The sequence below is a fragment of the Petaurus breviceps genome, unplaced genomic scaffold, assembly GCF_028583685.1.
Source record: "Petaurus breviceps papuanus isolate PSGF00001 unplaced genomic scaffold, PetGlider_PUasm1.0 90897, whole genome shotgun sequence".
Classification (NCBI taxonomy): domain Eukaryota; kingdom Metazoa; phylum Chordata; class Mammalia; order Diprotodontia; family Petauridae; genus Petaurus; species Petaurus breviceps.
The window spans coordinates 9030136-9045706 of record NW_027187374.1 but is presented as its reverse complement, the minus strand read 5'-3'; the positions used below and the strand labels follow the sequence as shown (position 1 = coordinate 9045706).

The 15571-nt window shown below is 36.2% G+C and overlaps 1 protein-coding gene across 2 annotated transcripts in view; it reads left to right on the top strand.

Moving 5' to 3' along the window:
* Positions 1-11716, top strand: part of RCAN1 (regulator of calcineurin 1) — a 112450-nt gene extending 100734 nt beyond the window's left edge. For both annotated transcript variants that reach the window (XM_069074964.1, XM_069074963.1), the window contains exons 2-4: positions 3687-3860; positions 8514-8673; positions 9972-11716. In XM_069074964.1, the coding sequence (XP_068931065.1) occupies positions 3687-3860; positions 8514-8673; positions 9972-10144 (507 nt within the window). In that variant the 3' untranslated portion in view covers positions 10145-11716. The remainder of the gene's footprint in view (positions 1-3686; positions 3861-8513; positions 8674-9971) is intronic.
* Positions 11717-15571: the final 3855 nt, after the last annotated feature.

The following is a 15571-nucleotide window of genomic DNA, read 5'->3' as shown; positions in this document are numbered from 1 at the left end:
ATTGAACATTCATGATATCCATTGATGAGACCATGTGAAATTATTGACTAACTAAACCCACATTTCCACATGAATTTTGCCCTTGTTGCAATAGAAAAAAAGACTTAGCATTACACATGCAGATGAAACACTTTTATCATCTAACCTAAACATATATACATATACACACACATATATATGAAGTATAAATTATAGAAATAAAAGAGATACAGGATAGCATTGAGCAAAGCAACAGTTTATACACTATCCCTTTATTCTGTAATAAACACTTATAATAACTACTGTATACCAAAATTCCTCAGTGTATAGGTGACAACTGCTCATTTATCCCTTGTTCATTATGAAGGTAAACCAGTAAGCTCTAAGCCAAATATATGTCCTGCCTTTCCTTTTATATCTATTCCTTTGGGCATATCCCCCTAAATCCAGGAGGGATAAACATACTACAAGGCAATGGATTCTTGTTTTTTATTGACTTGAGCATTTAAAGTAAATCCAGTCCCTCTTCTTAGGTGAGTTTTTTCATCTCTCTTCCCTAGCACTAACACAATTCTGTATTTTAATAGATATGTACATTAATATAATTAATTTCTAGAGATTCAAAATAAAAAATTAAAGTCTGTCATCAAGGACCTTACGTTCTTCTGTGTGGATGGGGATCTGACATGTATACAAATCAGAATGATATGAGATATTATCCTGTGATGGAAGCAGAGGAGCTTTATCTGGTGCTTTGAGAGTCCAAATGTCTTTTTCTGTTAGCCTAAATCAAGTTTGTCTATTTTGGACAGAAATCTCTTAGAAGACAGAAGATAGATAAATAGTAGAGAGATAAATGAATGGATAGATAGATATAATTTTTCTTACAATCAGCTTCAACGGCCTCTTCCACAGAGATGTTGCTACTATAACTTTGATAAGGAGGAGACTCTTGGCAGAGAACTAGCAATTAACTGCAATGCAAGGAGACCAAAGTACTAAATTTAAACTGCTATTTCCTAAGAAGAAAAATTGCAAGTTAATTGTCACCTTGTGACAGAATTGGGATCAATAGAGGTTAACGATCATTCTTGTGAAAGATTGGGAGTAAAGGAGTTAACCATCATCTGTTTAAATTTGGACTAAGAGTTTAGCTATTATTTATTCTTGTGAGAGATTGGGACTGAGGTTGAGTCAATTCAAAGACTAGGAGAGTTTAACTATTGTTTTGTGAGAGAATCTGAAGAGACACTGAGAGACCTGAGTTTAACTCTCATTTAGAGGAGACGCCTTGAAGAGAATTCCTGAAAGATTTGATTATTGATTACTATCCTGAGAAAATTGTGTTTCAAATTGAGAATTCAATGACAGTACTGGTGAGAGTATTCTATTATACTCTTTTCCCTCAACTTTTGAAGAGCACAGACTGAAGTTTTCTTACTGTCAATGCATTATAAATGCTTATTTACATTATTGTATAGTTGTTTGCTACTGTAATAAATTATATGACCAGTAACATTGATGTTGTTTTAGCCTATAAGAGCAGGGGTTTGAGATAGAGGACAAAAGAATATGAGAAAAGATTTTTCTGGTTACTTATTAAACTAGGATGGAGGTTTGTAGCTATGTGATTAGCGAGAGATAGTATGCATTTCCATTAATTTATTAGGAATTATCAATTACCTTGATTATCTTAGAACTCTGATAGAGAATTAATAAGAAAATTATCAGTAACAGGGAAAGAGGGGTAATGATTAGTGTCTTATAGACTGGTACATATGCCCAGCCCACCAACTGCCCTACTTGTTGGGAGTCTTGTTCTTATACCTGTTATATTTCTATAATCTAAACCAAATGATATAAACCAAAGTGCTGACTCTAATCTCATCAGGAAAAAATAAGAGGCTCAGGCTAGATGTTCTGTAACATTCTATGAACTTACAACAATTTATATAACTTTCTTAAGACTATTTGGGGAGGGGCAGCTAGGTGGCACAATGAATAGAGCACTAACCCTGGAGTCAGGAGGACCTCAGTTCAAATGCAGCCTCTGACACTTAACACTTACTAACTGTGTGACCTTGGGCAAGTCACTTAACCCGAATTGCCCTGCCTTCCCCCCTCCAGAATGACCAAAAAAAATTGGGGGAGAAATGATATAAACATATACATAAATATAATAAAAATATAAATAGAAGTCACCTTATCATAGTACAGTGCATAGAATGCTGGATTTGAAGACAAGAAGACAGGAGTTTGAATACCTTCTTAGACCTTTTACTTCCCAGAACCTTAGTTTTCTCATCTATAAAACTGAAACAATAATAGTATCTACCTCCCAAGAGTTTGAGGGAGGATCAAATGAGATACCAAATGTAAAGTATTTTGCAAACCTCAAAGCACTATAGAGATGCTAGCTATTATTATTGTTGTTATTTAAAAAAATAAAGTACAAGGATTCTACAAACACTTTTTAAGCAAGATACTATGCTATGTGCTGGGGATGCAAAGGCAAAAATGAAATAATCTGTGTCCTCAAGGAGCTTACATTCTTGAGGTGGGGCTGGAGGATAGGATATGTAAGCAAAACAGAATAATATAAAGCAGGGTGAGAAAGAGAAAAGAAAAAGACAAAGGAAAGAATCAAGTGTTCTGGGAATACTAGAAAAAGGGAAGAACACCTTTAGGTGAAGGGATTGGGGTCAGACTGGATATCTTTTAGATACATTTTAGCTCATTTTTCCTTAATTCATTTCTTTGTAGCTGCATAGTATCTTTTATTTGCTCCCCACATTAGATTATGATAAATTGCTTTTTGGGGTAATAACATGCTGCCAAATTTAGAGGAACTCTTAATAGTGCATTTATAATGAGAACATTAATATCTGCTTTTAAATGAAATAATGTGGTCTGTATTCTATCTATAAATTTCTAATAATAAAATAAATTTTTATTTCTAAGATCTCATACCATTTCACAATAATTATGCATCTACATAGCAGCTCAGAGAGGCAAAAATGTGTAAGTATTCTAAAACCAGGATGTCAAAAAAAATTTGTTTTACATTATTTTTAACCCCCCTATTATTTTGTTAATAATGAGTGAAAGGATAAAATATACAAATTTTAAATTTCCTCCATTGAATTAAAAATACTTTTTAACTTGTTTTAAACTTGCTTTTCATCAAAATGGATTTTAGATTGGCATTAATATTTTTTAAGCCTTGCATAAAATGGTTCTCTACATTTGGGTAGTACCAGTCTACAAATGGTGGTTTCAGCAAATAGTTGTTCTACATATTTCCAGAAAAATAAGTAGAAGTAAGCCTTAAACTTGGGTATTTTATTCAACCAAGTACAGTTAGAGAATACATTCTGAAAGTCAGTAAACTTAAGCTACATTAAATTAAGGAAATTTGAGAATTTCAGGTTCCCCAGGGGAGTCAGGGTAGAATGAGAGAGACCAAACACAAAATTTAAAAGTTGCATATTAATTATCATTGGGGGACTGTGTTACAATATTTTATGTGAATGGGAAGGCTGAATTTCTGTCCTTACATTACTGAAGGAAGTGAAGATTTGTCAGTTCCTAAAATAATTGGGAACAGCTCAGCCTAGCTGAGTTCCCCTATATGTTGTCAGTCATCTAAGAAAGAGACCATGAAAATTTGCTGAGATGTAGTAATCGCTCTTTTTGTCATTTTTCAGGCCAAATTTGAATCTCTCTTTAGAACATATGACAAGGACATCACATTTCAGTATTTTAAGAGCTTCAAACGAGTACGAATAAACTTCAGTAACCCATTGTCTGCAGCAGATGCCCGATTGCAGCTTCATAAGACCGAGTTTCTTGGGAAGGAAATGAAGTTATATTTTGCTCAAGTAAGTTGGAATAAGTACAGAGTATTCTTTTTAAAATATCACACACACACACATACATTCACCTGCTATTACCAGGTGTTCTGCTACTGCAACTTATGAATTGATTTAAAAATCCAAACTCAAGATTTGTCATATTTGGTGATGACTCAAAAGAAAGAGAACTGGTGTCATGCTTTTAACATCATCTAAGATGGGCAGGTCTTATTTTGTTTTGTTTACAGGGAACATAAAAGTAGTTAAAATATATTGAGGTATATACGAAATCAGTTCATGGAAATCAGTAGAAGCAAATAAATAGATAAATAAATGACTATGTATAGTGACAATTTATGGAAGGAAGTAGAAATAATACCAATTTCATTCATTCCTTTTTTTCCCTGTAAATCTTTTCTTATATAAACTTGATAACTTTCAATAAACACAACTTTCAGGTTCACAGACAAAAGCCAAAAGAAGATCATACAGTAAATCATAAGCTTTTCAACATCTATAGCATATCCTAAATATGCAAATTAACATTAACCAAATAACATCAGATGTGTCATATTTGTTTACATGTGCCCTCATTTTTTTTATGTTTTCCAGATGTTGTTGTTATTGTATTATTTTCACATGTAGGGAGTACCATGATTTGGTTACTTATGGGAAATAGGGCAAAGGCACTGTCTCAGCCAGATCCAGCCTGCCCTTTTCAGTAGTTCTATTGAGTTGATTTGCATGGCAACCTGAAGGATTATGGAGAGATGAAAAATTTCTCATTCCAGTTCCACCCAGCTCATTTACAGTTTGCTAAGTGCAGTATAATTTGAAAGGGATTCAGGCTAATGCCAAAGTTTTGCAGGAAATTAAAAGGAACTTTAGACCATAACTGAAATGACCAAGCATCCCTAAGCAGCCACAGGAGAATACAAGTTAAGTGATAGACTCAGACATGTGTAAGGCCTTCTGTTTCTAGCTGCTTTGGCTTGCTTGGTTAAGGCTTGCATCTCAAAAAAAAAAAAAAACTAAAGATAGCTGGGACTGTGGAGCTAAAGGACTGGACGGCCCTATGGATTCTATGGGGAGGAAAGTACATCACACCTGAAGGCAGTCAGTCTCAGTAAAGAGCACTAGCAGCCAAGTTAAGAAGCTTCACTGCTGGGAAAACACACAAAAAGGCTGCAGATGAAGAAGCCACACAACAGCCAACAGTCAGTGGAGAGCAGCAGTAGCTCAGCAAAGAGCCCATAAGAGAGCAGGCTGAGAAGGTTACACCGGAGGATGCCGTCCACTTTGCTAGAGATAGAAGTTGTTCTCACCATAGCCACGTGTGTGTCCCTCTGTGTGTGTTTTCTGGTCGTGCACATTGTGGCATAGTCGTTTGTGGGAGGGAGAGCACAGATGTGCAAAATACAGGTGGCTCACACCTCTGTTGCTGCCGAGCCACCAGCACACTCTGGTGACATCATCACCCCCTGTTGTCTGAACAACTGCTTCCCTCTGCCGACGACAGATCAGCCAAGGAGAAAGGCTGGGGCCAAGTGGACCTGGCAACCTTTGCCCTACTTTCCACCAACAACCAAAATCTATGTACTCTCTTCTCTCTTTATAGTTGTAACTTGTGCTTAGTCATGCTTTTTAGTCTACTTTCTTCACTCTGTTTCATTTAAATCTTGCCACATTTCTTTATAGTTTTCATCTTTGCTATTTCTCATGCTATAATAGGGCAGCAAGGGCTTGCAAGTCAAGAAGACTCATCTTCCAAAATTAAAATCTGGCCTCAGATTTACTAGCTATGTGACCCTGAGCAAGTCACTTGAGCCTGTTTGCCTCAATTCCTAATCTGTAAAATGAGCTGCAGAAGGAAATGGCAAAGCACTCAATTATCTTTTCCAAGAAAACCCCATATGGAGTCATGAAGTGTTGCATACTACTGAAAAACAACACAACATGATGCAACATTATATTATGTTCATATGCCACAATTTGTTCAATTATTCCCTGATCACTAGACATCCAGATTGTTTCCAATTTTTTTCAATTACAAGAATGCTGTTTTATTAAATAGCATGTATATAAAACTATATATTGTATAAATATATATATAGTATATGTTAGGTTACAAATATATTATATAATTATGTATAAATATAAAATATTTTATATAAATATATAAATCTAATAAATACAAATATATTAATATTTATTAAATATTAAATCATTTTGGGGACTATTACTAACATCCATTAATTAAAGTCCAAATAATAGTTCCACTGAATTCAATTCATGCTTTTTTTTTTCCTACTCTGCTTCTTTAGGAAGAAAACTGTTCCAAAAACTGTGAGCCAGAAAATGATTTTATTTTTATTTATATAGCTAATGTAGGCCTGGAAGATATATACATATATGTGTATGTGTCTACATGTATATCTATATGTATATGTATATACCTAGTTCTGTACTCTGCTCACAGCAGGAAATAAATACTTTCATCAAAAAGTTTAGCTAATCACTCTAGTTTCAGTCCTTAAAACTGACTGGTCTAACCATGCAAAGAGTTAAGCCCAAGACAAGTAGTGTATTCATAATAAGTTTTTTATTGTGCCTGCATACATACTATTTTTTTTTGGGGGGGGATACATGAGCTCCCCACTCACCACCATCAGGAGCTTTGTCCTCATGACATTGATAAACACAAGAAAGACTAATAGCTAAGTCATAGACCCAATAGGTTTTTAATAATTTCTTAATTTGTAAGCCCTTTATAAGTTACAATGTACTTTCACGTATATTATTTCTTTTAGACTGTATATATCATGAATTAGTGTTATTATTGTAACTTGAGACCTAAAGAATTTAAGTGACTTGTCTAAAGTCATATAAACTTAAATGGAGCCATTATCATCAAACCTTTTCTATTTATTTATAGATCCTGCCCATTTTCCCTCCTCTTCTGTTTTGCCAGTATCTAAAAAAGTCCTTGTTGCCTGTGTGGGTCACCAGCCTAGACTTCACTTTGTCTGATAACTAATCCAATACTCTTTCCATTGTTCTGTGCTATTAATAATAGCATATTGAGAGTAATCTCAAGGGGCCAAGGAAAGGAGGTCTTAAGGGAATGAGTTTTGGAAATATTACTACTAAGTTAAAGGAAGGAATTTTAGTATAAGTTTTCCATCTTCCTAATTACATCAGTTATTTCAGTAGAGTGGGATGTATTTCAAAGGGGGCTCAAGAAATGGGTTTTTAGTAGAGGATTGTTAATAAAAACAAAGATTTAAAATGGCAAGTTTCTTCAGACATGATGCTAGTGATACTTTCTCTTCAAATTAGAAGTCACTCTCTAATCTCTTGACCAAAGGTTCCCGAGGTTCTTAGTCTTTTGCTGTCATGTTACTCCCTTCTCATCATTTTTTAGCCACCTCACCCTATGCCCTTTACTCCCTTATCATCTTATCTGGTGAAACCTCATCTTCAGTTTTTGTGGATATTTATTTTAAACATTTGTCAACTTGTTCTTTTTCCATTTTTCTTGTTCTTGTAGAAAGTGGACTTTTCAAAAGTCTGCCTACCAAAATCTTTAACAGATTTTTCACATTTACCAGGAATATAACTTAAAGATGCTATTAATAGCCAGAAAAAGATCTATTTGTACAAATATGATTTAGCAACATTCTTTGTAATAATGTAATAAATAGCGATAAACCTCAATGACTTAAACACAGAGCCAATGTTACAGAGGTAATGTGGATTTTATGAAAAGATTGGACTGCAATTGAACAAGAGAGACTTCTGATCCTATCTCTACAACTAAGCCACATGGTATCGTGAACAAATCTTAGGTTCTTCATCTATCAATTAAGAAAGTTAAACTATGATATCTTTGAGGACTCCCCCCAAGCCTAAAAACTCCAAATGTTTAAGATGGCGATATGATTTCAGCATAACTGCTAAAGCTCCTCCAGGGACAGTTAACTTGGAGTCCACTAGGTCTATGGATATATCCATGAACTTAATGGACCTAGGAAAAAAAATATTTCTTTTCACTAACTGCTAACTAAAATTTAACATTTTCTTCAATTATGAATGCAGTCAACAAAAATCTTATTCTGAGAAAGAATCCATAGACTTCCCCACACTGCCAAAGGGCAAAGCAAAAGGTTGAGAACTCCTGGTCTATACCTGTAAGCTTCACTGACTAACAGGGTATTCTAAATGTAGAACAATTTATTTTAAAGCTTGCATGTATTTAGTAATGTGAATACATAGTATTGATATATGTTATCTCATATATCCACAATAAACCTTTGGGGAAGGTAGGGATTTTTATCCTCATTTATTATCACACCCACATCTCTGAGCCCAATATTTGGAAACTATGACCAGAGAGTTTCAGTAGTTTGCCCACAGTTACACAGTTAGTTAGGCAATATGACTTGTTTAAGGATCTTTTTCCCTGACCATGGTAAGGTCACTTCAGAGTTATTACTAGATTCACAAGGGTTTTTATGCCTGAGCTTTTTTTTTCAGTTTTACAGCTGTCTTTTGGGGCATTTCAGTTATATTTAATAGCTTATAATACAATAGATTATAGTACAATGAGACAGGCTTGCTTTAATTGCTTGCTGAAGAATCCTTCTGAAAATGTTCATGTTGATGTTCTTTTCTCTTTAGACTTTGCACATAGGAAGCTCGCACTTGGCTCCACCTAATCCAGACAAACAGTTTCTGATTTCTCCTCCTGCCTCTCCACCTGTTGGCTGGAAGCAAGTGGAAGATGCTACTCCAGTCATTAATTATGATCTTTTATATGCTATCTCCAAACTAGGTCCAGGTAAGGACTATTCTTGTGACAAATGTAACAATGGTAGAAGTCTGGGGAGAAAAGCAAAAAATAGGAGGGGAGGAGGAGGTTGTGAAGATGTTAAAATTCAAAGACAGCCTTCTCTCCCATTACCTTTTACATTTCATACAATTTAAATCAAATACATTTTTATTCTTCTTCCTCAGAGCTATTTTTGTTTTGTTCCATTCAGAATTCAATTCAGTTTAACAAGCATTTATTATGGGCTTAATGTTGTTGTTTTTCCATGGAAAGCTTTTGGGGGAAAGAGATGGGAGAGAGAGAAAAAAAAATTTTTTGATTGGAAAAAAATTATTTTTTTAAGTCCCTGATGTATATAAAGTGCTGTGCCAGGTGTTGGATCCTCCACTGAAGTCCTTTGTTGCCTCATTGTAGCACACAGGTAACCCTGCAATTTCCAGGGTGTCTTAGTGGAATACTAATGACATGATAGGCCAGTGATGGTCTGTTTGTCTGAGGACCAACCTCACTAAGTATGAAAGCCAGCCATTAGCAGGCTTGCCCCAGAATGATTGAAGACAAAGCAAGCCATGGAAACTTTCTATTTTGGCATGAATAGATAATTGCCTATCTTTTTCAAAGGAGAAAACACAGCTACATGGATAAAATCCTCAAAGTATTAAAGTGTTGACTGTTTCACAGATATACTTGGGCAGTCAGAATGAAGTGGTTTTTGTGCTGAAAATACTCAGCACCAAGATAAAATTGGTAGTCACCTTACTTCAGGTACAAAATAGACTTCTCAATAGGTCTGTTGTCAGATTTTTTTTTCTGTCATTACATCATTACAAATGAACTGAGAATTTCTTTTTATTTCAGAAGAATTGGGTGCTATTGGAGTAGGTTTTTTATTTTTCTTGTTTTTAGGAATAATTTACCAAATACAGGAAATTGCAGGGTCTGTCTACAGAGATTCTTAACCTAGGGTTCATGAATTTGTTTTTAAAATTTTTAGTTTGAAATAAACATTTTAGTATAACTGGTTTCCTTCATAATCTGTGTATTTTATTTTATACATTTAGAAATATTCTGAGAAAGTGTTTATAGCTCTTCAGAGGGTTCATTACACACACCCAAAAAAGGCTAACAATCCCTGATCTAGCCATGACAAATACCCATGTCTCTAAAATTATTCATTTTTCCTTGGCCAGTTATTCAAACTGATATGTTCTCTAGTCAGCTGCATTTCCATTTACTACTTCTTGGTTTTATTTTCACACTTGTTAGGGACGTTTCTAAGGTGTCCTGTGATTGTTTTCCACTTGCAGGTGAAAAATATGAATTGCATGCAGCGACTGACACCACTCCCAGTGTGGTGGTCCATGTATGTGAGAGTGATCAGGAAAATGAAGAGGATGATGAGGCTGAAGGAATGAAGAAACCCAAACCCAAAATTATTCAGACAAGAAGACCAGAGTACACACCTATTCATTTAAGCTGAATTGGCATAACGGCGTAGATGAATTCCAAACCACTGTTCATTCATAGGGAGTAATCTTTTACTATGGAAATGTCAGGTCATGATTTTTGTGGTGGCAACAAAGACAGGTAGCTGTGGCCAGATTTCCAGTTCATGTTGCCCAGAAAAGAATCAAGGAGCTACCTGTCTCCTTGTTCTCAGTGCTGCACATCAGTTAGTGTTCATGGAGCCCTAGAATGGCCTTATGCCCATCACTGAGTTAATGATGATCAGAGATTTGGGAAAGAATTGAAAAAGCCAGTAAGTGATACTTGTACTTGTTCTTTTCAGGTGGGCTGTTGTGGTTTTTTGTTTTTGTTTTGTTTCAGAGAAAAGATGATCACAGGTGTGGGGAGAGCCTTATGTTGCTACACAATCTACAATGATAGAATTCATCATCTGGTGGGCTACAGTCATTGTGTGGAATATATAGTAGAGTAGCATTGTTTCAAAAAAAACATACAATGTGGGAATTTTGAAATCTCTTCTTTTTCCTCATGTTTTCTTCTTTTGTGCATGTGTAGTTACTGATTTTCCAGACTAACTTTTGTGTCAGTGTCTTATTGAGTTTCTTTGTTGTTTTACATTTTGAGAAAGACTTTAATATTTATTGCCCTTCCAGATCCTAATCCTCTGTTTTTGGTGACACTCAATTTACAGCTGGAATGCATTCCCTGACATCTTATTTGGTACCACATGTAACTGCTTTCCAAAAGAAATTGATTTAGATTTTAATATTCATATGTGGGATTCAGTCTGAAGAATTAAGAAAATAGCATTTTTATTGCACAATTTGGCAAGTGGGTAGTCCTAGTTTAGGTATTTTTTTGTTGAGATTTGGTTTTATTTAATGTTTCTTAAAATATGAATGCTAGCTGTAGGCCTACTCGGGGAATATTGGCATAAATATTTTGATTTTTTTTTCCACTGAAATATGAAAATAAACTTGTAAATAAAGTTGTTAAAGTATATTTGTAGCTGTGTATAGCTGGGTGAAAATATGGCAATGGGAGACTATTGCAAAGCATAATTACTTGTGTATATGTATGTTGTAGAAGATGCTGTTAAAACACTTTTAACAGAGTTTGGGTTCAAAGCATGTGAAGTGGATAGTAAATGTGTGATTATAGAAAAGGGATGCAGTGCCTTTCCCCAAATTTCAAGCGAAATTCTACTATCTACACATGTAATTTTTTTTCCTAGTTGCAATGTGTATGTCCAGTAAATAAGTATTACATTTTGCACTTACAATGCCATAGCAAAGTGTTTCATGTTGAAGTACTTAATGCCAAATAACAATGCATGCCTCAGAAATTTGGTTTCCCTGAAGGAACAGTTAAGTTTGGAAGCTACTCTTTAGTTACTCTGATGAAGAATGTAGTCAAATGCTCTCAGAATTCTGTTTACAACATACCAGGACGAAAAACCACCATTACATAGCTGTTCAAGTGTTTCTAGTTATGTGGTTTTTAATTGGAGAATCTAACCTTGAAACATCATTTTTTTAACTGCATTCTATAATAAATTGGCACAGTATGCTCTTTATGCAAACACTTTCTACTCTCTGTTTTATTTGGACAGTATCAGTCTTGAGCTCCAAATACATTGTAAATCAAAATGAGTTTCCAGTGCAAGTAGTTTGGGACTAGCAGCTCCTGAGCCTCCATGTGGATCATCTGGTGTACATATGCTTGGTAGAGAAATGAATAAAAATCAGATTAAGAAGTTAGCATTTCCTGTGTACATGAAAATTGGCACAAAATTCTCGAGTTCCATAATTCCACTTAGTTCTATTAAAAAAAGAAGTGCCTGTGACTTTCTGTCTATTAAGAAATGTCTAAATGTGTATAGATAGCACCCACCTTGTAAATAGACTTTGTTACTAAAGTTTGTTTGGAAGTTGTAAGAAATATTTTGCCATAGAACACTTTTGATGATTTAGGTGGTCCAGCCAGTCCACAAAAACCTATATAGTCAATTTAGGGCTTTAGAATAAGAAAGTTATCCAGAGAGGTAGAAAAGAGAATTGAATGAAATTTCTCCTTTCCTTGGCACAGGGTCAGTCCTAGGCAAAATTGTGAAGCAGGGAAAGTTCATTACACCTCCCTTTCTATACCTTCTCCCAACCCCTAGCTTCTTTTTCCCCTTATTCCAATGTCTTCATGCTAGCTAAGTTTTAGGAATTAAAATCTGATCAGTCTAGTTCATATCATGATGAAACTCATTGTTAACCTCATAATCTTCCCAAAGTTATTTGCAGTTTTTTTTTAATTTTTCAAATGCTTTATTAACTTCTGGTTTACATCATTAATTTCCATCAGATTTTGAGTTACAAATTTTCTCCCCTTTTTTCCCCTACCCACCTCCCCAAAATAGCAATCCCACAGGATATCCCCTCCTCCAATCTGCTATCTCCCATATCTTCTCCCATACCCCCTTCAACTTTTCCAGTAGGGCATGATGGATCTCTATGCCCCAGTGCCTGTATATCTTATTTCCCAATTACATGGAAAATAGTATTAATAATATATATGTATAATTTTAAACATTTGATTTTAAAACTTTGAATTCCAGATTCATTCCCTTCCTCTCTTGTCACCCACCCTTACTGTGAAGATGAGCAGTTCAGTATAGGTTATACATGTGTAGCTAATGCAAAACGTAAACATAGTAGATATATTGTAAAAGACTGACTATATTTCCCTCCCTCCTATCCCACCTCCCACTTGTTCTATTCTCTGCTTTGATCCTGTCTCTTTTCAAAAGTGAGTGCTTCCAACTTCCCTTCCCCAAAGCCTTCCCTCCCTTCCATCATTCCCCCTCTTATCCCCTCCCCCCCTACTCTCCTGTAGGGTGAGATACCCTATTTAGTGTGTATGTCATTCCCTCCCTAAGCCAAATTCAATGAGAATAAGGTTGACCCATTCCCTTTTGCCTTCCTATTCTTCCCCTCCATTGTAACCATTTTCCCTTGCCTCTTCTTTATGAGATAGTTTACCCCATTCTGTCTCTCCCCACCTCCTCTCATTATATTCCTCTCTCACCTCTTAATTTCACCTTTTAAGTATCATCCCTTCCTATTAAATTGGTCCTGTGCCCTCTATGTATACCTATAAACATATATACACACATTCACATATGTATTCATATGCCCATATACCCTCCTATATATATGTATGTGTGTGTGTATATATGTATATATATGTGTATATATATATATATATATATATATATTTCTATTCCCTTCAACTATTTTGATACTGAGAAAAGTTTCATAAGTTACAATTATTGTTTTTCTATGTAGGAATGTTAATAGTTCAACTTTGATAAGTTCCTTATGATTTCTTTTCTCTGTTTACCTTCTCAAACTTCTCTTCCTTCTTTTTTTTTTTAAAGCAATTGGGATTGAGTAACTTGCTCAATGTTACACGGCCAGTTATTTTGTGTGGGTGCCAAGTATCTGAGGCCAGAACCGATCCCGGGTCTCCCGACGCCGAGACCATCACTCTTACTCACTACACCACCTGGCCGCCCCTCTTCTCTTGCTTTTGAATGTCAAATTTTCTATTCAACTATGGTTTTTTCATCAAGAATGCTTGAAATTCCTCTTTTCCACTGAATGACCATATTTTCCCCTGAAACATGATACTCAGTTTTGCTGGGTAGGTGATTATTGGTTTTAATCCCAGCTCCTTTGCCCTACGGAATATAATATTCCAGGCCCTTCGATCCCTCAGTGTAGAAGCTGCCAGATTGTGTTTCCACAATATTCAAATTGTTTCTTCCTGGCTGCTTGTAATATTCTCTCCTTGATCTGGGAATTTTGGAACCTGGCTATAATATTCCTAGGAGTTTTCTTTTGGGGATCTTTTTTAGGAAGTGATTGGTAGATTCTTTCAACCTCTATTTTGCCTTCTGGTTCTAAAACATAAGGTCAATTTTCCTTGAGAATTTCTCGGAGGATGATTTCTAGGTTCTTTCTTTGATCATGGCTTTAAAGTAATCCAATAATTTTTAAATTATCTCTCCTGGATCTATTTTCCAGGTCAGTGGTTTTTCCCATGAGATATTTCACATTGCCTTCTATTCTTTCATTTGTTTGAATCTGTTTAACATCATCTTGATTTCTCATCAAGTCACTGGCTTCCCTTTGCTCCATTCTAAATCTGAGGGAATGATTCCCCTCGTTGAGCTTTTGAGATTCTTTTTCCATCTGGCAAATTTGGCTTTTTAAGGCATTCTTCTCCTCATTGCCTTTTTGAGCCTCTTTTGCCATTTGAGTTAGTCTATTTTTTAAGGTGTTATTTTCCTCAGTCAGGCTATTGACTTTCATTTTGTAATTTTCTTGCATTGTTCTTATTTCTCTTCCCAGTTTTTCCTCCACTTCTCTTATCTGCTTGTTAAGGTCCTCCATGGCCTGTAACCAGCTCATATTTTCCTTTGAAGCTTTTGGTGCAGGAGTTCTGACTTCACTGTCATCCTCCTGTTCCATGCTTTGATCCTTTTTGTCCCCAAAATAGGAGTCTAATGTTGTATTCTTCTGTTTTGTTTCCTTTGCTTGGTCATGTTGCTCCTCAGTCACTTGACCCCTGGGCTTTTTGCCACAGTAGGACTCTGCCACCAGACAGGGGAGCTTTCGTCCCAAACGCTGGGGTTTTCTCAGCTGCTGGAGGTATTAGTTGGGTGCCCTCTCTGAAGCCTCCACATGCTCTGGCAAGCTGGGCACACGCCCCAGGACCTCCACCCTAGACTGCAATCCATATCCAAGAAGGTTAAAGCAAGATCAATTACCCCTCACACTGGTTGCTTGGTCCCCCTACAGTCTGCAGGCCAGGAGCTGAAGCTGCAATGTGGCACTGGTTGAACCAGCCGCCACTCCTCAGCTGCTTCTTGCCCTGGGGGCAAAAGCCTACGCACTCCCAACTACTGGTCCCAAAGTCCACACTACACTGACCTCTCACTTTGTCCTTCGCATCTATGTGTTGATAAATCTGGAAATGGCCACAGCTGCTGGTGTTCTGGAGTCCCTCCAGCCTGTGGCTGGTCAGGCCTGCCCTGGGGCTAAAACCTCCAGCTCACACAGGCCTGGGCTCAGCTCCCAGAGCGCTGTGCTGGCCAATTCCTGCCTGCATGCCAGGCTGGCCTCAGTGGGAGGCCAACTTCTCTGTGTCATTTTGTGGGCTCTGCAGCTCCAAAGCTCATTCATAGTCCCCCTTTACATGAATTGGGGAAGGTGGAAGCTGGAGCCACATTGAGGTCCTATTTCTACTCCACCATCTTGAGTTGTTTGCAGTTTTTAAAAGAAAGTACTTAATAATGCAAATGACTCTTTAAAAGAAGGAAATTTTTAACTTTTTTTGTATAAAAACTACTTTAGCCATCTGGTAAAGCCTATGAACCCTTTCTCAG